At 38.0% G+C, this 24,471-nt stretch overlaps 1 protein-coding gene across 3 annotated transcripts in view; it reads left to right on the top strand.

Moving 5' to 3' along the window:
* Positions 1-24,471, top strand: part of ERG (ETS transcription factor ERG) — a 91,172-nt gene that overhangs the window by 38,466 nt on the left and 28,235 nt on the right. For all 3 annotated transcript variants that reach the window (XM_044442599.1, XM_044442601.1, XM_044442600.1), the window contains exon 2: positions 23,606-23,823. In XM_044442599.1, coding sequence (XP_044298534.1) covers positions 23,606-23,823 — 218 coding nt within the window. The remainder of the gene's footprint in view (positions 1-23,605; positions 23,824-24,471) is intronic.

Raw genomic sequence — 24,471 nt, forward strand, 5'->3', positions numbered from 1 at the left:
ATTTGAGGTTTCAGTGGTATCTGGAGCCATGAAATTGGTTTCAGCAGAATTTCTGTGCTGATAAAATCAGTTTATATGATGTAGCATCAATTAGAATAGGCACTCGCATTTACCATATTCTTTTATCAAAATATATTTTTATTGTTAGCATAAGAAAATAACTTGTTCTATATTTATCTGACTATATCAAATTCAATAAAAATCAGAATTTTGAAAATTATTCTATATAGAATCAAGTATACTTAAAATAAAGTGTAATTAAGTGGCTTTTTTTCTTTTTCTTTTTTCTTTGGTCTACCATTATTTCTTGCTCACATCAAGACTACCACTTTAGTCATTTACACATTTAGCTTTTATCTGGTAAATGATAGCACTAATAAAATGCATGGACACAACTAAGAAAAAGCTATATGTGCTTAAGTGCCATCGAAATGTATGGAATGGAGTCTCTCAGTAATGCACCCTTATGCACTTCCTAACTTTCTGCAGATTGCGTCCCTTGTTAAAACCTTGACCACCATAGAATCAATGAGCCTTTACTATGCAAGCAGATATAATTATTTTGCTTCATTTAGACAATGAATTTGCTTTGGTTTTATGTAAATACATGCAGTTTAGGTGGTTGTTTTTAAGGAACATTCAGAGCTATTCAATAGTGTACTTGACATACGTAGCCTAAACAAATTCTTTTTATAATGTAGATACTATTCTAGATTAGGCTTTCATCATGCGGTCATGGTCCCTTATCCATTGAATTTTATGGTGAGAGGGGGTCCAGATATCAATGTTTTCCATCTGTAATCCTCCTATGTGTTCCTACATTTTTCTCCTTCCTCCCTTTCTCTTTCCACAAAGAGAAAGAGAGAACAGAACAGAACCTTAAGATGGAAAAGATGAGATAGCTGCACAAAGGAACTTGACTAGAGTCCTCCACGTGGAAGTACCCTAAATCTGGTCCTTGCTTATTCCTGAAAACGCCATATGAGGTTGTTTCAGATCATGCTCTTACCAGATGAATGAGATTCTTCAAGTAAAGAATAGAAATGTATAGTACTTGATTTATTTCACCAGGACATTCAAGTGCTTATCTTTGGCCAGATTATTTCCCCAGTTTGCAAGCAACAAAGCTGTAGCTGTTTGTTTTCTCCAAGCTATTGTGCTGTGCTATGTCAAAAATCCAAGGCCATTGGTTAACAACACATTAGGTACTGTGAACCAATCATCCAGCATATCCATTGCCCATCACCCAGCCACATCACGGGACATTTTCAAAACTGGATATTTTCAAAACCGTCACTGAAGTGCAGGGTGCTGCAAGTTGTGTTTCTAAGTCTTTCTGCTGACAAGCCTTCTCCAATATCTATGGATGGTGCTTAAATAAACCTCCATTCACCTGGGGAAACAGCAGTAAAAGAAACATGACCAGTGAGCCTAATTTTATGAAAAGTGCATCTTGACTGCGTTTTGAAATGTAAACGCACATAAAAAAATGGAACTTGAAAATTATACCCCTGAGGGGAAAGTAATAGTTCTAAAGGGGCAAATTTGTTTCTGAAAAATTGCATAGATAGGGAAGGATAAAAAGGCCAAAACTTCCTACTCTTGTAATGTATACCAGCTGTGAATCTGGGTCTAGTTAAAGAAGTGCTACAGTTATATTGTTGAATGAGGGAATGAAAACATAACATATGTAAGTTTAACATACTTGGGATAGGAAAAAAAACTAGTAGAAGGAGATAATTAAGCAAGGCTGTATGATAGTGGCAAAAATGCTCAGGGTGGTATTTAAGTATAGTTTTGTTCAGTGTACTGGCACAAGGTAACATTATAGAAATAGCTCTGCAACATTGTGAGCGGATACACTAGAATAAATTATTACTTTAGGCGTTTTGCTTAGGATCAGATAATTCCACAACACTCTCAATTTGCCCACCTGAAGCTTTCTGCTAAGCTGAAAAGAAAAAGAAAAGAGAAAGTGGGTTCCATCTACACCAAGGATTTGAAAGCAGTGTGTCTGTATGTGTGCAAATTGAAGCATTAAATGCTTCAGATCTGATTTGGATTTTAAACATCGGAACTCGCAATCAGTTATTTTTAAGAATTGGGCTAGGACTGGCATTAGCATAAACAACACTGTCAAGTTTGCATGGACTAGAGCAGGCTTTCCCAACTGGAGCCTTCCAGGAGGTTGGGGGATTATGGGAGTTGAAGCCCAGCACATCTGAAGAGCATCAGGTTTCAGGAAGCCTCTGCTGCACGTCATCAGATGCAGTGTGTTGCTTTTCGTTGCAGTACAGGCTAATGCAGTGGGCTATCCCTTCTATAAATGGCATGATCATGATTTCTCTCATTGTGACTGGGGAGCCCACGTTTTACACAATCCCCCAGCACTCATGCAGAGGCTCTGCTCACAGATTGTATGCATATAGGTTCTGTTAACAAGTTCGGATGAATATATGGAGCTTGGGGTTCAGTCCCAGGGGCTCGGTTCTGCCCCCTCAGACTACAAATACATGGATGAATGTGTGAAGAGGGTTACAGAAAGAAAAACATCAAACAGATACTGTTTCCCTGTGTGTTTTCTTGTGCTCCACTCCTGTTTCTCTACTTGTCTCTGCAAAGAGTTTGATTGTTCCAACTAGCTTCTTTACGTGTGGTGAACACAACATGCAGTAGTCAGCCTATCTCTTGCACAAGGATACAACAACTGTGCTCAGAACATGAACATCCAGGACCTCAGGACAGTGCTTATGTTGAAACAGGGAAGGAAGAAGGATGAAAGAGGAGACATAAATGACAGCTATGTTTACTCCTGCTTCTAAACAATGTAGTTACTGGCAGAGTGGAAACATCTCTTCCTTTTTATGACAGAACTGAAAGCAAACAATGCCATGGTATTTGAGCAATGCTATAAAGGTTATTAGAAAATAAAAAAGGGTTTTTTCATAGAAATTTTCAATTCTTGAAGCAGAATTTTAAAAAACAAATAAGTTTATTACTTTGATAAACAGCAAATACATTGGTAATGGTAATGAGCCTGTAGACAGATATTTCCTGCCTCCATTTCCTATTCTGATAGCTCACCAAATCTGGAACTACCAATACAGGAAGTTCTTTCAATTGGAACTTCCTGTCCACTAATATCTGATTCATGAAAAAAAGAATCTATTTCTGTTCAATAGAAAGATTCAGTAAAGCCTCACCACTTTTTTAGATTTGGTATACAATAATGTGGTTGATTTATTGAAATTATTTCCCACAATAATGCACAACAACTGTCTTTTTCTACTGATCTATTCTACTTGTGTATACAGTGTGCTAAGTTTATAAAATACGTTCGGATTCTATAGTCCAGTATTTGTATACTTGAAGAAATTCAATTTTATATTATTGCCTCAGAAGTTAGGAATGTGATTTTTTTTAAAAAAGAAAGTATGAATTCTTTATTTTGTAAACTGAGTAGAATCATTGCTATTATGTAAATCTTCTTGTATTGATTACATGTCCACTGCATACCGCAGAAGAAGGAATTAATCTAGATTGTGTTTAAATTTGTCTTGAAGATGGCAAAGTACTGTCATTCTGTCATATTTGAAGTTGAATCTTTAATATTATTTTTTCAAGTAAGAATAACGTAAGAAAACTTATGAAAAAAATCCCCTGCTTACAACTATCCAGGTCTGCAGTCAAAGGATGAAGATATATTTAAACAACAAATAGACATCAAGATGATGACAAAAATGCATAACTGTCCATACATGGAAGCAGTATAATATTTACAGGGCTTAGAATAGACCATGTTGGGGACTTTGCTATATTCTGAAGAAGTCCATTAAACTCTACTCTCTGTACTATGATGGTAGACATTTCCATTAAAAAAGTCAAATTTTATCATCCACCAATTAAAACAACTTGGAATTATAATGTAGAGAGCATGCTTAATATCATTCAATATTTTCCCTGGGACTTACCATTAGTAACCAGTTGTACATGATAGCAACCACAATATTCAAATGTGATTGTGTAGTCTGCACAGAAGCCAGGGCTGCCTTTAATGTTGTTTATAACAGTTGGACAGAACTTGTCAGGTGAAGGTTAATTGCACTCCAGTTAAAGCAGTTCTCTGCACAGATGGGTTATCAGGGCTGAACATTCATTACAAGATTAATCTCGTTTCCGACAAGACTTCCTTTTCCTTCAACTGATTTTGCTCAGGCATTGGACCTGTCATCAGCCGTTAAAAGAAGGGTGGATTACCTCTGGGAGATTTAATGCTTGTGTGCCATGAAACAATACAAAATGTGTGTCATATCGGCCAAGAACATCTTTAGGAGACAGCACATTTTCATAGTATTATGAAGGCCAAGATTCATAAACAACTGGAACAATTGCAAGGCTTTGAATTGGCCCTCTTAATGAACACAGACTGAAGCAGATTCATCTTGAAACCTTTTTTGAGATATCAATGCTGTTGGAAGCAGATTACAGATTCATTTCAAGGCTACATTTTGTTGACATGTTAACAAGACTATTTATGAAACTTCCACAAATTCCTTACAATGAACACTTAAGTCATTGAATAATACCACTTTTTCAAATTGAATGCATGACTGATCCTGCTTAAAAACAAAACCTTTCAATCAGAAGTTGTATAAGGTATGGAGATTAGAGGATGTTCAAGTTCTATTCCTTTACAAGCATAATTAAAAAGGACATGCCTGGTGCAGGAGCAGTGCTTGGGTGAATCACATGCCAAGTAAGGAACTAAAGGGGCTTCTGCAAAATTTTGCATATCTGTTTCTAGAGCTCAGTTTCCCATTTGGGCAGGCTTTTGTTTTCTCTACAAATGAAATGTGCAGGTCAGAAGCAATCATGACCATAAAAGAAAACAAGTAAATATGATATAAACAAAGTATATAAAGGTGTATGTGCCCAGAACAGGTATCACTGAAGTCACATGCACTCAGGACAGGATACATGTGTTGCTCTTTTTCTCAGATGAGTGAGTACTATGCTAAAAACCTGGTTTAGCATCAGGCTAAGAGACTGAGCTTGACTTGAATCTCGTCTTTGCCATGAGCCACTTAGAGGTATTAAATAAGAGGTGGCAGTAAGGGTAAGAGAAATTGTCCAGATTTTAAAAATTCTAATAGGTTGTACCCTAGTGTCTTACATCCTAATACTAGAAGTTTTTCTTAGAATTACAGCATTTTAATTTCTCCTGATTTTAATGATGTAGTACTTAGGATTCTGTTGCCTATCTCAGTATTATTCACAGATATCAGAGTGTTTTGTGGCAATAACTACAAAACATTTAGCTATGCAGTCCTAGAGAAGTCAAAAGATTCCTACTAAACATACCAGTTTCATAATCCTATGGGAGCAACACAATAGGGAAAGATGGCCCTGTAATGTCATTGAACAAAATGATTCCAAATTATGATATATGAAAATGGTCAGTGGATCACCTGCCCATTTGAGTAACAGCAGAGGAAGGGTTAGGCAAGACTAGTCTACTACAGCAAATAAGATCTTCTCTAAAGTAGGCTCATTTTGGGAGTTCTGCTGTAACCAAAATAACACAGGGTCTTGAAAGAGTCCCTGGCTAACTGCTCTGTTCCTTCCATGCAGGCAGGACATTCCAAAACAGAAAACAAAATATGATTAATACTAATCAACAGGCTAGCTATTATGTTTCCCCAGAGCTTCCTGCCCTCATGTCTAGTCTATCTTTGCTTCTATACAGAAACCTTTATAGGAGAATTTCAGGCTGTATCTGTGACAGATCAGCCATTCAGAAATGCTTGTGAAGGCAAGGAAAGCAAAGATACCAGGTCACGGCAATCTACTTGCACTTGAGAATCATGAATAAGTGCCATAGGTACAGGATTGGGCACAAGTGGCTGGAAAGCAGCACTTGTAAAAGGGATCTCAGGGTACTTGTCAACAGCAGGCTAAACATGAGCCTGCAGTGTGGTGCAGCCCTTAAGAAGGTGAACACAACCCTTGGGTGTATAAGCAGAGGTGTGACTTTCAGACAGAGAGAGGTGCTGGTGCCACTCCATAAGACTCCGGTGCACCCAGAACTGGAATACTGTGTCCAATTCTGGGCTCCACATTACAAGAGGGACATAGCAAGGTTACAATCAGTTCAGTGCAGGATCACAAGCGGGGAGTGGGGTTGCCATATGAGATAAGATTGAGGAAACTGACTTTTCAGCTTGGAGATGAGGAGACTCAGAGGGGATCTTATTGTGACTTACAGGTATGTGAAGCGGTGTCACAAAGAATAGAGTCATGACCTGTTCTCCCTTGTGGTGGAGGGAAGGACACTACCCAGTGGGGCAAAGTTAAAGGAAATGGACTTTAACTTTGTCAAAGGAAATGGACTTTAACTTTGTCAAAGGAAATGGACTTTAACTTTGTCAAAGGAAAAGTTAAAAGAACTGGACTTTAAGTTGGATGTTAGGAACTACTTCCTAATGATTAGAACCCCTAGGATATGGAATGGGCTTCCACAGGAGGTGATGGGGACCCCATAGGTGAGGGTCTTCAAGTAAAGATTGGACACCCACATGTTGGACATTATAGGAGTGGAGCTGGCTTTTGCCAGGGTTTTAAATATAGGAAATATTTAGGAAATAACATCTATAGATGATTTATGTCTATTTTTTTCTGGATGGTAGTAAATCTTGAAAAGAGTTCATGTGTTCATAATTGCCTCCAGCATGGTATGGACTGTTGCAGTCTTATTTGGATGTGTTGGGGTGAATGTAAGTTTCACATTTATTCAGATCCAATTTCCAAATCTGCCTTCAATTAGCTAAAGGGAAAAAAGGGGATTTGAATTTTTGTGCAGTTTTCTGTTATGTATACAATGTGTGTGCAGCTTTCTCTAGTATATACATTTTTGTGCGGAAGAGGGTTTTAAATGTGCATTTTTGCTTGGAAATTTTGCCAGTACACAAATTTTCAACCTAAGAATTTCAATGCAAAATTTGGAGGACTGCACAGTCTGCAGGATAACTCTGTTCTGACCCATGCAGTAACCCAGGAGGTGGAAATTAGATCAGCTCGCTTAAAAATGGAGACTAAATTAAATTCCCTTTTATCTCTTGCATTCTGGTCATGACTGTGTGAAAGTCATATTCACCGATAGTTTGCCAAACTATTTGCCAAACTTATGGAATCAGTGCCAGGTCACTGCTCATGTATCCATGGACATGGTACCCAAATTGTATATTAAGTGACTCATTCATTTGTGTGCTCTGGAATACCTTACATAGATATGTTTATCAGATTTCTACACAGCTCTGCCTAAAAATATATCTTAAGATTTGGTCAAGACCATTTGAAGTTGCATTTTGAAGGTGGAATGGGTAGGACATAACATTCATGTTGTAAACATTATACGGTAGAAGTTTTAATTGTGAAGGAATACATTGAAAGATGAGACATAACACTCTCAGGTGCTTTTGCTAGGGGAAAAGGAACCAGAAAAAGAAAGTGCAGCAATTTTAAATTTTTAAAATCATTACTATTAGAATATCATTTAATTTTAATGTTTGGAATAGTTGCCTTGCACGGAAAGAGCTTTCACCAACCAAAGTTGGCCTATACAACTTAACTACACACATTTGTATAAACTGTTTTTGCTTTCAATTTTAACACTCTTCCACACAACATTCGCATTTGAAGTGGTAAATCAGCTGAAATCTAAATCCTTCAGTTTAGCTGAGTTATGGCTCACCTGGCATTTCAAGAAGATTACCTAATTTGGAAGTATTCATTATGTTCTCAGAGTCAGAATTCAGTCATCAGAGGAAAATATACACAAAGGAGATGCATAAAGTTCATTCCTATTTTAGAGATAGTTGTAGCCATATTTTCAAACACATCAAGTTAAAAAATTAGTTTGAAAGTCTTTATTGCAACTACTTACTGTTTTAAAGAGTAATTAATTTGTTTATTGTGTGTAATACCTCTGACTGAAGCTATTTAAAAGCCCAAACTCTGATCCATAATTTATTTAATATAGAGATTTGATTTTGTTTTTATCTTAATGCTCTGACTTTTGACTAGTTTTCCTCAAATCCAGGTTCTTCCAACTTCATTTACTTCTCCATTTTAATTATTGCACCTTTTCATGAGCTGGCCGCTATTTGAAACAAAATATTGTGCTAGATAAACATGGCTTAGTCTAATCCAACAACATAAAGGTGACGTAAGTAAGAAGTCAGCGCAAACAGAGCAAAATGCAGATGTCAGACCTGTAAGAAGGCTGCCAGTGAGGTATATAGCCTGTGGAGGGACTATGGGCAAAACACAAGAATGTATGTGTGTATATAACAAACCTTGAATGGATGGTTTTGTTAGTGAAGAGCCACTGGGGAGGGGAGGGTTACACCGTAGGAAAGGGAAATGTTCAACTTGTTCTCTGCATAGCATTTTTCTGCTTCAGCCTTCCCTTCCCAGTCTGGTTTTCCCTTTCCTCTGGCAGGGTCCCTGATGAGTGCTTGTGAGAGTATATGCATGAACAGTTGGCATTCCTGTTAGGATAGACAGTTATACACCATCAAAAAACTGGAAAATGGATTGTCAAAAAAGAAGACAGAGATGATTACAGGTTTCCATAACATCCAATATGCTAGTTTAGGTATAGAGATGCAAATTTTGAAACAATTATTAAAATTTTAACTGAAGTATAATATACCTAACTGTAGTGAGGAAGACTGGCCAATGGTCTGTTGTGCCTGTGTGGTTGCAGGATTGACTCCTTTCTCAATGGATTTTGTGCTTTAAAAATTAACCCCAGACATAAGCAAAAATGCTCATTACCAGATGGAGCAAATCAGTGGACCTCCTTGGTGGGTTCCTCTGTCCAGTACCCATATGAAAAAGAGCATTTTTAAAAGGACGAAAACTCATTGCACACAGGGCTCTCCCATGAGTGTGGTGGATGGGAAGGCCCCCATCGGGTGATACCAAAGGTGGCAAGCAACATCAAGCCCTCTGCTTCCTTTTGTTATATTTCTTTCTCTTAAACCACACTTGGATTGGACAGTCCTTCAAATATAGGACAGACCTTCAGGCAGTGTTCTGTACACATGGCTATCCCAATTCCCACTGGGGGAAGGTGGGGAGGTGCAGCAGAAGAGGCATGGATGGGGCAGGTTAAAGCATGCCCATATTCATGCAGCCACACCCATATTACACTCTACTCCAAATGAAGCCAATCCTAAAAACATAATTGGTTTTCCCCCCTTACTTTTGATGTACCCTTTATTTCTTCCAGCACCACATAACGAGTTGGGGTATTTTGGCTTGAATCCAAGTTTAATCATACCTACACTTGACCCACTGATATCAAGCCTGTTACATATACAGCAGTCTTTTAGCTCTGACCATTTTGCACAATGGAAGGAAATAAACAGTGAGGTTTCTCAATTGTTTTTATAATGAGTGGGGTTCCTCAGAATAGTTATAATGACCCTCCTAGATAGGAACATACCAGCCCCTAGGAGGGCAGCAATCATAAGGCTTGCAGCTCAGGCTTATGTGACTGAATGTGGCCCAACTGACCTGTGAAGAATAATGCATCCAGATGAGAGAGAGTATATGTTTATATCTTTTGTTCATCATAGATATTTTTGGTTGGGTTACTTTTTGTTTACACGTCTTTGCTATGTCAAATCAGAGACTGTAAGATTGAAAACTGGTCATAACAGATCATACTCCAGTCTGCCTGGATCTGCACATTACAAATAGTCCCAGCCCTGCTGATCTTTGACTTTTTTGGGGGTGGGGGTTAAATTCAGAGTCTTTCACTGAGCTACAGGCATATTTTCAAATCAGTGAGGGTACAACCAATTCATGATCCATTGCAGTAAAGCTTTTATCTGGGGCTGGATTATCTCCTATGCCTTAAAAATGAATTTTAAAAGAAGCAAGAAACAGCTTTGAGTTAAAAGGTTGAAAAATCACATAACTCATCAGCTGCACCACTTTATTATTCAATAAGGATTGAATAATATTCTTTCACAGCAGGCCAAATTTGTATTAGCTTGTTTATGAAAGACATACTGGGAGAATGGTGAATCTCCCAGTAAAATGTTGTCTCATTACCCTTGACAATAAAACTATTGAACTACTTTTCCAGCTATTAAAGATGATGGTGGCAAGATACATACCCAGCAGACATAATTTTTCACTTTTTAAAATGTTACTCAGACATATCAGTGCATGATATAGATGCTTTTTTTCCCTCCCCATGTTAGTTTTCCCTGCCTAGATGCTTTGTAAAGGCAGCCTTTGATGGTACCTCTGCATATGGAAGAAATTAAGAAAGTAATAACCAACATGAAAACAGGGAAAGCACCTGGTCTGAATGGATTTGCAATTAAGTAGTATAAAATATATTTCCAGCTTTTAGTTCTCAAGCCTCACTGTCTGTATAACTTTAACTTTGAATCAGGTTCTTCTGTTCATAATGATGCTTATATAATTGTAATTTCTAAACCTAACAGGGATTGTACTTACTGTGCTATCTACAACCTGTATAATTGATCAAATTTCAATTTGGCTGACAGAGCAGAACAAGCTATCACAATTTTAGTCCAATTGGATCAGGTGGGAATTATTAAAAATATGCAGGTGGGTGATAATCTCAGAAAAGTTTTAAATTTGATTGTATCAAATGAAAGAACAGAAATGGTTGCCATTATTATTATTATTATTATCATTTGGATATAAAGTTGACCTTTGATAAAAAGAAATGTAATTTATTTCGCAGCATTAACAAATTTTGTCTTCCTCCATAAATCCTCCTTTTTTGGGGGGGGGGGCGGTGCAGGGATCTGATTTCTTGAGAGATGTATAGACTCTCACTATTACTATTTCACCTATGTTTGGGACCCCTGGTGTATGCTATTTGACAAAATCCTGATATTCATGGAAGTACACAAAATGTTTTTAAAGTAGTCTTCATGATAACAGAGTTAACTCTTTCTAATAATCTTCTACAGTTTATTTGGAACTCCAATCATCCAGTCCAGCTTTGATAGAGATGATTACTGATTTTGTATATTTATCTGGCTAGTCTATTAACTGGTCAAAGTCAGAACTTATGTAAGGTAGAGTTCATATACCTTATAGAGTATTAACTAATTAGCAATTTATATTCTGTCCAGAATGTATTACTTGCTTAGGAATACAAGTTCCTAGATCAAAAGATTAAGTTAAAGCTAAAGATTAGGTTAAATTAAAGCTGAGAATGTTGATTACCAAGATCTCATGGAACTTTCATAGTCATTCTTAAAGCTAAATCTATGGTTCAAGGTAAACATACATAAAACGAATGTACTATCTCAAAGTGTTTATGTTTTACATGGTTGTATGCTGCCACAAATATCTTTGGAAGGGAGGCAACTTTCAGTGAAAGAAGATGAATATATTTGGCTTCTTTCTTTATATCATCAGATCTACCAGTTGACTTGTACTAGATTTTGGTCTTTTCCACTCAGATTAATTTTTTCTCTAGGGTTTTTCCCTAACCCTAACCCTTGTCTGTTCTGGAATTTTAATGTTTGGATTCTCACTGTAATGTATTACATCGGGCTCTCAACATACCAAAACAGGGTACCTTCTATAGTTACAGAAGGCAGAGTGGTGTGGTGCATAAATTCATGTCAAGTACAGTTTGATCATCAGATGAAAAAATAACTCCATGGGGAAATCCAGGCTTAAAGATTGGCCAGAAAAAGTGTGCTTGGTGGACTTAAACAAACAAGCTGATTTTTACTTTGGATCAGCTGGTAGGCCCTGACTGACTGTTCTCTGCTTTGCACACTAATTATAAATTGCCAGCTATGACTGATTGGCAATATATGCAGCTGAAATATTTGTTGGAATCTAGGTTTGGCAGCACTGCTTATCCGGCTTCAGAGCCATTTGAGTTATTGGACATATTGATTAAGGCTGCACAGTTACATGGGTCTACAATTTGTATAAATATAAATATGAACAGTGAACAAATATTATTTACAGGGCTTTAGCCAAGAGTGGAATAATGAGTTGGAGCAACCCATTTTGCCCAGTCAATGATGTTCTCCAATGTCATCTATTTTGATGGGATTACAGGTTTTAGGCTATATCCAATTCAGGGAAAAAAAAAACAAAACGGTATTTCAAGTATTCTGGATGTCACAATGTCTTTTTGATAAGAACTTAATTAAAGCAGCCAGTTATTGGAGGTGCAGTGCAGTTAATTCCTCTCTTATTCATATGTTTTGGTGATTACCCTATACAGGAATGTATATGTTAATACATATTCATATAGTCTTATGGATATTATTACATTTTATGTAAGAACATGGTAAGATTTTACTTGACTTTTCCAATCTTTTTACACTGTTGCTTAGATTGTGTTTTGCAACATCCAACATTTAAAAAAAGGCTATGGTTATGTGACCTTCTCATGAATGTCCTAGAGCTGTAGTGAATGGCAGCATAGTAGCCAGGTTTTCATATCACACCAAACTATTCAGAATGGAGAAAAGCCACATCATATGTGGATGAAAAAGGGCAACCAAAAAGATCAAGAGGCCAGAACATCTTCCCTGCGAGGAAATGTGGGGCATTTTTTAAGCTGTGGGGAGCAAAGGGCTGAGTGTTGTGGGCATAATTTTTAATTTCAAAATTTTGGATGGTGTAGAACAGCCTTTTCCTTCCTGGCCATCCCCCCGACCTCCACCAGATATGTTAGGTTTCCGTTCCCACCAGTAATGAGAGTTGAAATCCAGTGAATCTAGAGGGCACCTCACTGAGAAAGTCTGTTATAAAAAGTGTAGATAAAATATTTTTCCCATTCTCCCCCAGCCCAACAACGTTACAGTTCTAGTCATGTGAACTTGATTGGGAGAGATCCAGGACATGCAAAGGAAGTCTTTAAGAGGGGCTATCTTTAAGATGGGATTCATAGAAGATAGATGTATCAATGAGAGCTAAATTTAGTCTCTCCTGCGTGTTCAGAGGCATTATGCGTCTGACTATCAGTTCCTAGGGCACATCACCAATCTGATGCCTTTCATATGTTTTGGGTTAGAACTTCCAGGATTTCTGGCCACTGGCCATGTTAGTTAGGGCTGCTGGAAGTTCAAGTCTAATACATCTGGAAGGCACCAAGTTGGGGAGGTCTATGCTACTGAATAAATAAGTGATATAGTTGCCATCATGCTGTGCTTCCTAGTTGTATCTAACTAGCCACAATTGGAAACAGGACGCTAGATCCTCTGTGTGAAAGAACAGAACTCTTTTTATGTTCTTATTTTGGAGCTTTAGACCAATGCATCACTGTTAAGCATGGAAGGCTAAATATTATTTTTCAACAAACATCTGAACGGATGCAAAGTTGGAATATAGCCAATTTATTGTGCAGAACCTCTGTTCTGGGTAGCAGAGGCTAGATATTTTAGATATTTTCCTTGGCTTGGTCTGCAGTCTGGTATTTTCAAGGCACAGGTTAAAATATTTTTGAAGGCCTTTTGTTTAGTAGAACTGACTTCATAGAAATAGACTACCATTTTCTTATTTCTCCAGTGATTATAGAAATGAGGCAGACTTTTTCATAAAGAGTTTTAAAGTTTTCAGCATGATTTAACTGTGTATGGTTTATTACAAAAACTGAAATTCCAAATGTGCTGATGACCTATCACTACTTATACAGTGCACCACTTCATTTTGAAAATGTCCTTTTTTGTATCTAGGAAAACTTGTGAGAGTGTAGCTTATTTTTGTACCATGTGTAGTGTTTTAGATATTTGATAATTATGAAACATTCCTATCACATTATCACATTTGTCCCTTAAGGTGATCCATTTCCCCGCCATATCCTCTCCCACCCACCCAGGCCACTGCCTTTCCTGCACAGGGAATTCTGTTCTGCCCCCCTCCTCTGCAGTGGCCATCTTTCCACCCAGCTCATCTCCTTTTAGCTGGCTTGTTGTATGGATTTCAGAGTGTCCTCTTTTAATCATCTTGGAACCTGTGTTTTCTTTAATTTGATGGTTTAAAAGGACATGCACACATTCTGACAAATGCTGCATTTATAGTCCTGATCTTTAAGATTTATTCAATTAGTTTCTCTTTTTGTCTAGTTTCTGTGGGATACCTTCAGTGCAGCAAATCCTCTTCTTTATATACAATAATCTGTGGAGTTCCCTGTGATCTGTTACCCGCCTTTTAAAGCATTTATCCATTGATCTACTTATGATACTCTGCCCTTTTGTCATGAAGTACCAAGTGAATAAATGGAAACATCCAAGAAAGTGTACAAAACAGCAACATGGAGAGTAACAGCAGTAAATCTCCATAGGTGAGGGGGAGTGAGCCAGCTATGAAAGATTCTCCCCAAATAATTTAAAATTAATCCAAAGCAAATATTTATTTTATTTATTTTTCAATTTATATCCTGCCTTTTTCCTACAAAGGGCTCAAGGCAGCTTACATCTCCTCCTCCATCTTATCCCCACAACAACCACCCGGTGAGGTAGGTTGGGCTGAGAGTCTGTGACTGGCCCAAAGTCACCCAGTTGTCTCCATGGCTGAGCGGGGACTAGAACCCAGATCGTCTGAGTCCCAGTCCCATGCTCTTAAGCATTACACCACATTTCCCTTTAAAAAAATTATCCTGATAAAATGTTGCAATTTTAACTAACTGCCATAGGAGAAAAGAGAAGGTTCCAGCCATACTTGCTTGAAAATTCCAAAATCTATATGTCTTTAGAGAGAAGAACATGGGCTGGACCCATCTGGGGTCTTATATAGAAACAACCTTACAGACAAGTTGTCACAATGATTTCAGTTGTCAACCCTAAATACACCAAGCCTGGATCCAACCCCATATCTATTTCAAAATTCATAGTGACCCTGGTCTTAAGACGATGAATTATCTAAGTGTGCTTGCAGGAATTAAGTGCTCTGTTTTATATAAACAGTGTAGCCAGTTGTGTTGTTTAGATTGTTAATACACAAAATGCATTCATGAAGTTAAGTAGAAACTGCTTATTAGCTAGAAATTTTTACTGGTTTCTAGTTGTTCCTGGAAGCAAAAAAAAAAACCTTAGAACATTTCAGTTGGGTTTTCAGATGATTTTGAAACCTCAAAACCTTTCAAATTATTGGCAACATGCCTGCTGTATATTTAGAGTTACACAAGTCTTCCTATTTTACTCTCACAGTTCCTCCTCCTTTTTTCTTCAAAACCAAAACAGCAGGTTCTTTCGTCTTGATAGGGTGCATTGTTCTGTGGAAGTGGGTTGCTTGGAGTTCACACTTTGTTTTCCTGCTGTTTTTCTGGGAAGTTGGCTGTGGTGCAAAAGATATGGGAATAATTTGTAGGAAATGGGTTTGTTTGGGGAAGCAATAAAAGAGCAACTGGTTGCACAGCTCCTAAGTGCATGTTTCACTAGACAACACTGCTAAAGGCAGTAGCTTGCAGCAAGAACCTCAATTCCCTGACTTCTGTAATTGTATAAAAGCTTTTCTTAGGCCTCTTTCCTCCTTCTCCTTTATGATTGTTAAGGATGCAAATTAACACAATCACATATTTTCCTTTGTAGAAAACTGTTTTTTAACAGAGTAACAATGATTTGTCATGAGTTCTAGATGCATTACTCCTGTGCTCTAAGCTGTAAAGGACAGTGGATTTTTTAACATTTTGTTGTGTTAACTGTCATAAATGCAGAACAATGCTGCAGCCAAAATCCCTTAATAATGGTTGTCAGCCTAAGATCTGGTGCACATGTTTAGAAAAAGCACACTTTTATATAACTGCAGAATACAAATATGTTTGGGTTTTTTGGGGGGGGGGGAGCACATGCTTGAATGCTGCCCTTCATCAATGAATCATGTGATTTGAAACTTAAAATCTAGAGTAGAACAGGGCAGCTGTTTGAATTGGTCCAAAACAGTCCTGTTTTTGGGATGTGATAGTCACACAATTGTGCTTAAATATAACATGTGGGTACTAAAGGCAAGATTTCTCTGTTCATCTCTGTTCAGTATTAAAACTGGTGGTCAATCCAACTCAGCCTGCTTCAGTGCATGTCCACTTCATGTTGGGTCTGAATAAGAACTTTAGTCTGGAGAAACCTAAGCTTTGGAGCTCCATGTTGACTGTAACATCATAACTTTCTGATACAGAGGGATAAAAAGTGCAGACATAGTAGCCCCTTATGTGCAGATGAAGTGGCCAAATTTAAGACAAACAGATGCAGGTCTTTTGCCCAGCCAGCCTTTGGAGACTGATTGATTCAAAAGGGAATTGACTATATCTTTCTATATTTTTGCAGACATAATTGTCCCTTCTTTGCAAATGAAGCCTGCCAAATTTTGTTAGATATGGGCAGATATTTCTGTACAAGGGCAGCCTTTACTGTCCACGGATGTTAAAAGGGATTTACTCCCTTTCTCTTTGTATGAAAATGTCTCATTTTGTGAAGGTACCTCTAGAGAAGTAACGTGCAGGGCTTTTTGTGCAAGGGCTGTCCAGTCTTTTTAGGGCTAGAAGGGATTTGTCTCCATAAAACTGTTTCATCCCAGGTTTGGAGATAAAAGTAGACTGTACACATTATACTCTGTGGGTTGGATCCAGGATCTACATTTTTATTTTTTTATTTATATCCTGCCTTTTTCCTACAAAGGGCTCAAGGCAGCTTACATCATTCTCCTCTTCCATTTTATCCCCACAACAACAACAACCCTGTGAGGTAGGTTGGGCTGAGAGTCTGTGATTGGCCCAAAGTCACCCAGTTGGCTCCATTCAGCAGACCTTGAGCCTCTGTGCAACATTTTCAGGAGACTGGTAGGATTGCCATTCCAGCTGCTTACACCTAAATCCAGATATAATGCGCTCCCCCCCCCCCCCGGGGTGTGTGTGAAAAACACAATGTATGCACAACAAGCACATACAGAGTAAACAGACACAGAATCAGGCAAATGCAGAATATTACACATACTTATAGAAATAACTTTGAACTTAAATTGAATCTATGCTATGAGAGCCATAAGGGAGGCAGTTGTTGAGGGAAGAGACTAGCATATAAAAGGTACAACTAGCTTTCAACAGCAAAACTCCATCAAAAATAAGGACTGGATTTTAGTAAAGATAGAACAGGACTTTAAGAAAAGATTGGATTAGAAAGGATTCGATGAAAAGATTCATTGGAATAGGAAAAGGAAGTAGGTGATAGGTTTGTTAACAGAAACAAACCAAAACATTCCAACATTCCAGCACGGTTTTCTAAATGTTCCTCTTCTTAAATGGCAGAACTAGTAAAGATCAGAGAACAGACAAAATTAATATGTTACTTCAACAACCTCCCAAGTAGTGTGATTGGAGGGTCTTGGTAAAATTGCTGTGATTAGAAACTAGAATACATGTTACAAAAGTGTGTTGCCAGTTCTCTGGCATCATGGCATACACAGTCATCCCACTAAAATGTTTTAAGTGATACATTAGCCTCCATTATGTAGGAATCATACCACTACCACTAGCCTAGCCAGCATAACCAGTGGTGAGGGATGATGGGGGTTGTGGGCCAAAATATCTGGAGCATGGCAGGTTGTTTACCCCCACTGTAGGTTCTGCGGTACAATCACTAGAACTCACATAGGTTCACAGTTATCAATTTGCTATACCTTTACCAAGTAAAATTTGGATGCCTTCCTTTGGGCAAAATTAGAAATGGATGTGGCTAGGCTGCTATCTATTCCTGTTATTATGGCTGCTTTTAAGCTTGTACCACCTGGGGGACTGAGGTCTATCATATGCCCTTTAGATCCTTGACATTCCAGGCTCAAGAGCACAATGTTACAGTGGATCCATTCTTTTCTGGAGGGTCAGTCCGAGCATGTGGAACTGAGGGACATTTGCTCTGGCCTTCAGCTTACATAGGGATTCAACTTTGTCCCCCATGCTCTTTAACATTTCCATGGAAATGCTACAAACAACTCATTTGGAGGTTGGTTTGAGATGCCACCAGTATGAAGATGGTATTTATCTCTATCTCATGTTTCCACAGGTTTTAATAATGTTATCAGTTAGAACGTACAGTAGGAAATAGCATCTCAGCTATAAAAAATGGTAACTTCTGCTGCCAGAATAAATAGGAACATGTTTAGGACATTTCCTAAGCTTCAGTCTTCCTCTGTCCCGTTCTTTTTGCTTTGTCTGGCTTCTAGGATGCTTCTGATGTTTGAGGAACTACTTGTGGAACTACTAACAGTGGTTAGACTTAAAATAGGAATCAAAATACTTGTTTATACCTTGGTTTGTTCATTAAATTATCATGATTGAAATATTACCTTTAAAACTTGGTTTATTCAGACAATAGTTACAAATTTATTGAATTTACTTTAAAAAGTCTTTAAATGTGATAATTTTGATTTGATTAGATTTGGTTTATTACATTTGTATGCCATCCCATAGCCATAGAGCTAATTTTATGGCCTAATCCCCAAATGTACTCAAGATGTTTGGGGCAATAATTCCAAGCATTCCTGACCATTGGCTGTGCTGTGTGAGGCTGATGGGAGCTGAAGTCCAAAAAATCTGGAGGGCAACAGGTTGGGAATGGCTGTTCCTTTTGTTCCTGGCTATTCTAAAACAATAAAGTGATTTAGATTTGTGGTTAGTGCTTACAAAGATGTATTGTTTCTCTTTCAACTCTCTGACAAATGTCCGAGGGTTTTTCCAAACAAACAAAAAACATCCCCCAGACACTAATTCTTTTCCTGTGGCTTCAACATTTTCAGAAATGTTACCTCTCTAGTTTTCAGTTGGATGCTGCTATTTTATTAGTTTTGATTTTACTGCTGTTTTTATACTGTCTCTTATATTAGAGTTTGGATGTTTTATGAAATACTAGTAAACAGACCCAGTGCTTCACAAGTACAAATAGCCATTAGTTTGGTACCATGCGGCAGAGCAGAGTTATGTAGCTGTCTGAGCTGGATGCATGGTGCCCGCCTTATCTAAGTGAAACCAGGACTGCTGGCATTCCTAAGTTCCTTCCATAGTACGCCCCCCACCCCCCACCATAGTCTGCTAAGGGAGGGTGTCTCTCCATTCCATTCCCCTGTAGGGCTGCTCCAGAGTCAGGAGGACTGTCAGCCATGTAACCTTCCCTCATCAGGAGGCACCCCCGGTTCTTGATAATTTTGCTAGTGGTTTTCCTCCCTGCACATTTTTAAGCTCCAAAATATCCTTCTTGAAGACCAGAACTGTATACAGCGTTCCATGTGTGGTTGGCCCATGTATTTGTACAAAGGCATTACATCATTGACACTTTGATAGTTAACTCCTTTTCAAATAAGTCAATATTTTCATTTCATGTTCCTAAGGTTCCTTTCCAAGGCAGTCATTGACAGCTCAGACAACTTCAGTGTATATATGAAGTTAAGATTTTTTGCCCCAGTATGCATCATTGTATACTTGCTTATGCTGATCCTCATTTGCTAATTTATTACCTATTCAGCTAGTCTGGTAGGATCCTTTGGGAACTCTTTGCAAGTGTATATTGAATGATTTGGTGCCAGCAGCAAACTTGACCATCTCATTGCTCACTCCTATGTCAAGGTCATTCATGAATAAACATGTTTGTCCTTATAAATGCATGTTTATACACACACACACATTCAAAAGAGTGAGATTATAATCTTGGAAATCATTTATTACCATGTATCCCCTGCATAGTCTAGTTTAACATTCTCCTGCAATCCTGTTTTAAAAGAGTAACCTCCCCAGGATATGGAGACTTTTGCATAGCAAAACTGAATTAATGATATGGTGCTTTGTTGAATCAAGTATTACTATGATTACAAAATATGTGAGAATTCAGTGTGAAATGCAAAATGTATTCTTGCTTAATTATCAGAAATAAATGATTGTTTTTACACAATGCCAGCTAGCAGCAGTATGCCTTTGTTTAAAAAAATACCCTGATTTCTTTCAGCTGAAACTCAAAGCAGTGAAGATAATTAAAAATAGTAATCTCAATAATAAAATCTAACAACAAAGAAATAGTAAAACCTATTAAAATGCCATACAATAAAGCCAAAACGATGCTTTAAATCCCCGTGAAGGAATGGCCATCTGCATGTTTTGGAAATGCAGAAGAAATTATATACTTGCAGTGGGGGGCAGGGAGCTGAACGGTTTTTTTTAATGCTCTGTTAGGATTTTTTTAAATATCTAGCATGAATCTGGCTTGTTGCAACCCAGCTTCATTGTTTTGTGTCCTGAACTCTGGGATGAGCAAAAAGAAATCTTATTTATCTATTTTCAAATATATATGCAGCTGAATAGCCAAACAGGGTTCTCTAAGCAGCTAACAACATTAAAATAGATTAATTACAATCAATGAATTAATTAAGCATTACAGTTATATGGGGAGGAGAAGCAGGGACATCTGCTAGGGCAGAGGAAGCTATTATAATTGGGTGTTAAAATCAGGTCTCAAAATATCTGCAAAAAAGGATAGCTTTAGCCTGGCACTGAAACAGAAGTAGTTATGGTGCCAGGCAGGCCTCTTTAGGAAGCCCATTCCAAAGGTTGGGGGCAGCCACTGAGAAGGCCCTTCTTCTAATCGCCATCCCTTGCAGCTGCATGGGCTTCAGTCATGGTATTTCTTGGCATTCTCCAGGTCCGTTGGCTGAGGCCTGGCAAAGAGGCCTACATGGCACGGTGGTCTGGAGCAGGCCACAGTAGTCCTTGTCCTTTCTTTTTGTGACAGCCTTTTAGGTAGAATGCGATCATATCCCGTCAGACTTCTCAAGGCTGGCACTGGTGAAGACTTTTTTCATTTCCCAAACATCCCAGCAAGTTTCAGAGCTTATTTTAACTCTTGTTTCCCTGTTGGGTTTTATTAATTTGTGACTGTTGTTTCCTGTGACTTTATATTTAGTTTTATGAGTAGTTTGTCTTATTTTTAAAAAATACTTATATCACCATGGGACTATCATACTGAAGGGACCTTGTAAATTCACTAGCTAAATATAAACTTACTCCTTTATGCTCCCAAATTAAGTTTCCTCTGTCAGTGAGCTAATCAATTACTTCTAAGGGACAAATTTAAATGTGAGTTATATTTTTCAAACTGGCAATAAATATATTGTGTAGGGAGATGAAGACAGCATCTGTCTGTCCTTTCCATGCCAAAAAAATTCTGTGTTCATCCGTTCTGTCATGAATATAGTGCATGGCACTTTGACTTATTTAATGAATCAGTTTCACAGGCTTAGAGCATAATATATACCAGATGTGTCTGACCCCTCTTGACACAGGTGCTTGCATTTTAAGCGCTATCATCTATACATGTCCTGGCTGTTTTCACAAGCCATGCTTAAAATGTACATGCTTAAATTGTATGCATACCCCACAACCATAAGTCAGATGTAAATCCTATGTAGACTAGAAGACACTCGATTTGAAAACAGCTATCTTTTTGCATGAACAGCATTCAGAATAACATATCCCATATTCAGAGCTCATCTTCATGGTACTTATGGAAATAACCAGTATTGCAGATTGTATTATAGTTGTTATTTTGAAAATATTCAGTAGAAAAATAGGAGAAGGCATTGAATGTGCTGCATCTGATTGTCTTATATACTCATTTTTAAAGTTTTAAATGCCCACAGTTTTTTTCTGGTGAAGGAGAAGCCTAGGAGGTAATATAATGTTTCAATATAAGTAAATATTTGAATTGAGTACTTGTAACTATACATAACAAAAAACAGACATTCATGTTGAAAAATTCATTTTTATATTTGAACAATATGTTCACATAAGCAGCTGTACCACTAGAGAAGCTTTTCGTTCATCAGTTTACTTGAGATCTAGAATTAATAATTGGCAAAGTGCTTTCAAACACGATGAAATGACTTTGTGATTAAAAATTGTATGAGGAGGGCAGCCAAAAGAGCAAAAACAGCCATTCATTTTGTGTCTGCTTCCCAGGCATTTTTCATACTGAAGAGGCACATCTCTAGCATCTGCGGCTATTTAATTTACTCACTTTAACACCTTTAGTCAAAGGATTTGGATCGTTTCCTAAATGCATTCCAAAGCCTGGGACAAGGGAACACAATGTTATTAGCTGGAATAAATTCTGTAATTCAGAATGATTTGCCATACTCAGTTTGCATGCCTTTGACTCATCAGCCTTTTTATCGTTAGGAAGGCACTGTTTAACAATTAGGGAGTTTATTCCTAGGGTTTTTGCTACAGCATGTGCAACAAATTTTGAAACAGTGACAGGCCATGTGATCTAGAGACCATGTGGTGGGAATATGAGTAGTGATGCCTATAAATCCCACCTATCTTAGAACAATAAAGCAAAACTGAGACTTAATTCTCTTTCAGCCTGGAGGGAGGCAATCAAGGCAAACCCCTTTCCAAATTCTTTTCCAATTTGCATTAAAATCTGAGAAAAAGCCAAATCTTGGCTCACCCCTTCGTTTGTTTACTTGTTTACATTAGTTCTGTGCTATACCATAACTGGGTTTATAAATGAATAACAGACATGCTCTAAGATGTGTGTGCTTGTCTTATGAGATAAACCTAGGGAAACACATTGCCCCCTCCTGTTGGGATCCTGGTAAGGTTTCCAGGGATTGCAGTTTGTCTCTGCTCCATACATGTGAGGCACCTTTGAATCCTTCAACATCCCTTTCATTGAGGGATAGGCCAGCTCAGGTTCAGGCAGAGAGCAGCATTTGCTGTCTTTATGAATCTGCTCTCACGTACAGTGTGCCATGGTCTCATTCAGCCCCACCACAGAAGTGAATGGAAGCACAGAAGCCCCTTGCCCTAAGGGCCCCCTGAAAACCACTCTGAAGGCTTTCACATTTTACTTTGTTTATGTCAGTTGCTTCATGAGGTCAAGAAAGATTGCTCCTTGCTGCAAAAGATTCTCAACTGGGAAATTTTATTAGGGTGATGGACAATTTTGCATTAGCCAGGAAATGAGCTGAGCAGTTTCCTGATTTTGTTTTCTGTTTGTTTGTTTTTTAAATCAGGGTGAGGGAATGGCTCAGCATATTTCTGACAAAATCTAATGCAAGCCATGAGTGGCTCATCCATCTCTGCACAGACATCACTGTTCCATGAGTTTGATCCTTAATAATGCAGAGCCATTGAAAGAGACCAGAATCCTAAATTAGCATTCCAGGATCACATGATTCAGGACTGATAGATAATTACAGCACTCATTTTCCAGTAGCATCATTCTTAAGGAGCAGTTGCAAAAAGTTTCAGTTTCTTCTTTTGTTATTCTCTTGTCCAGGAAAAGGCATAAGGGAAGACCCACTTCCCATGATTCATCAAAATAATTCTCAGCTAGGAATCATTTTAGGGAACATATCTAAGGCAGCCCTCTAGAGGAAGAGTTTTAAATGCTGCTTCCACTACTGAAGTCAGGCTCTGCTCAGCTTGCTCTTACTAGTATGCATGGTTTTAAGGTTTTAAAAACCTTAATAAAGTCTACATTCTGCATGTTTTGCACATGTTGTGACTCATTGTCCTTTTCTCTTTTCTGGGTTTCAGGAAGCTTTATCAGTTGTGAGTGAAGACCAGTCTTTATTTGAGTGTGCCTACGGAACTCCCCACCTTGCAAAGACAGAGATGACAGCCTCTTCTTCCAGTGAATATGGGCAGACATCAAAAATGAGTCCACGTGTCCCCCAGCAGGATTGGCTATCACAGCCTCCAACCAGAGTCACCATAAAGATGGAATGCACCCCAAATCAAGTTAATGGCTCAAGGTAATAAGGCTCTGTTGAGACAAGAGTGCGGGAGGTATTGTAGGAACAGACATCATCCTTACATTATCCTTACATGGTCCTACACACCCAGACTGCAGATCTGATAATTCCATTTTTCTTCTGAATTTGGCCAGATTAAAACTACAGTGAAGAGGATGGGGGGGGGGGTTGAACTTTCCTCAACATTTTGTTTCCTTTTGAAAGGTTCCCTTGTGCAGCTCAAATGTTCATAATGTCTCATATGAAATTTGACAAATCCATTCTGATCTATACTGGATTGAAAGGAAAACTAATGATAATAGGATCAGCAGTCAGGATATCAAATCAAGTAGAGTTTGTTTAGCTTTCTTCTGAACTGTTCCACATTTTGTGTTTTTCTGTTGTAAGACCTTATGTGGACTAAACTCTATTGCAGCCTAATTTTTGTGAAGACTGCAGAGCAAGCTTGAATTAGCAGACTATCTTCAAAATTAGATCCTGAAGTGTTACTGTTTTTTTCCTACTTTGGCTAAAGAAGCTCTAGGGAAATAATGATTAAACCAATAGATTGCCTTTTTTGTTTTTCGTGCAGAAGTATGCATTTACTAACATTGAAAAATATGTGGTCTGTCTCCATATATTAACATTATCAAAGTGCAGCTGGAACTA

This window comes from Varanus komodoensis, unplaced genomic scaffold (genome assembly GCF_004798865.1).
Source record: "Varanus komodoensis strain SLA01 unplaced genomic scaffold, ASM479886v1 scaffold4, whole genome shotgun sequence".
NCBI lineage: Eukaryota > Metazoa > Chordata > Lepidosauria > Squamata > Varanidae > Varanus > Varanus komodoensis.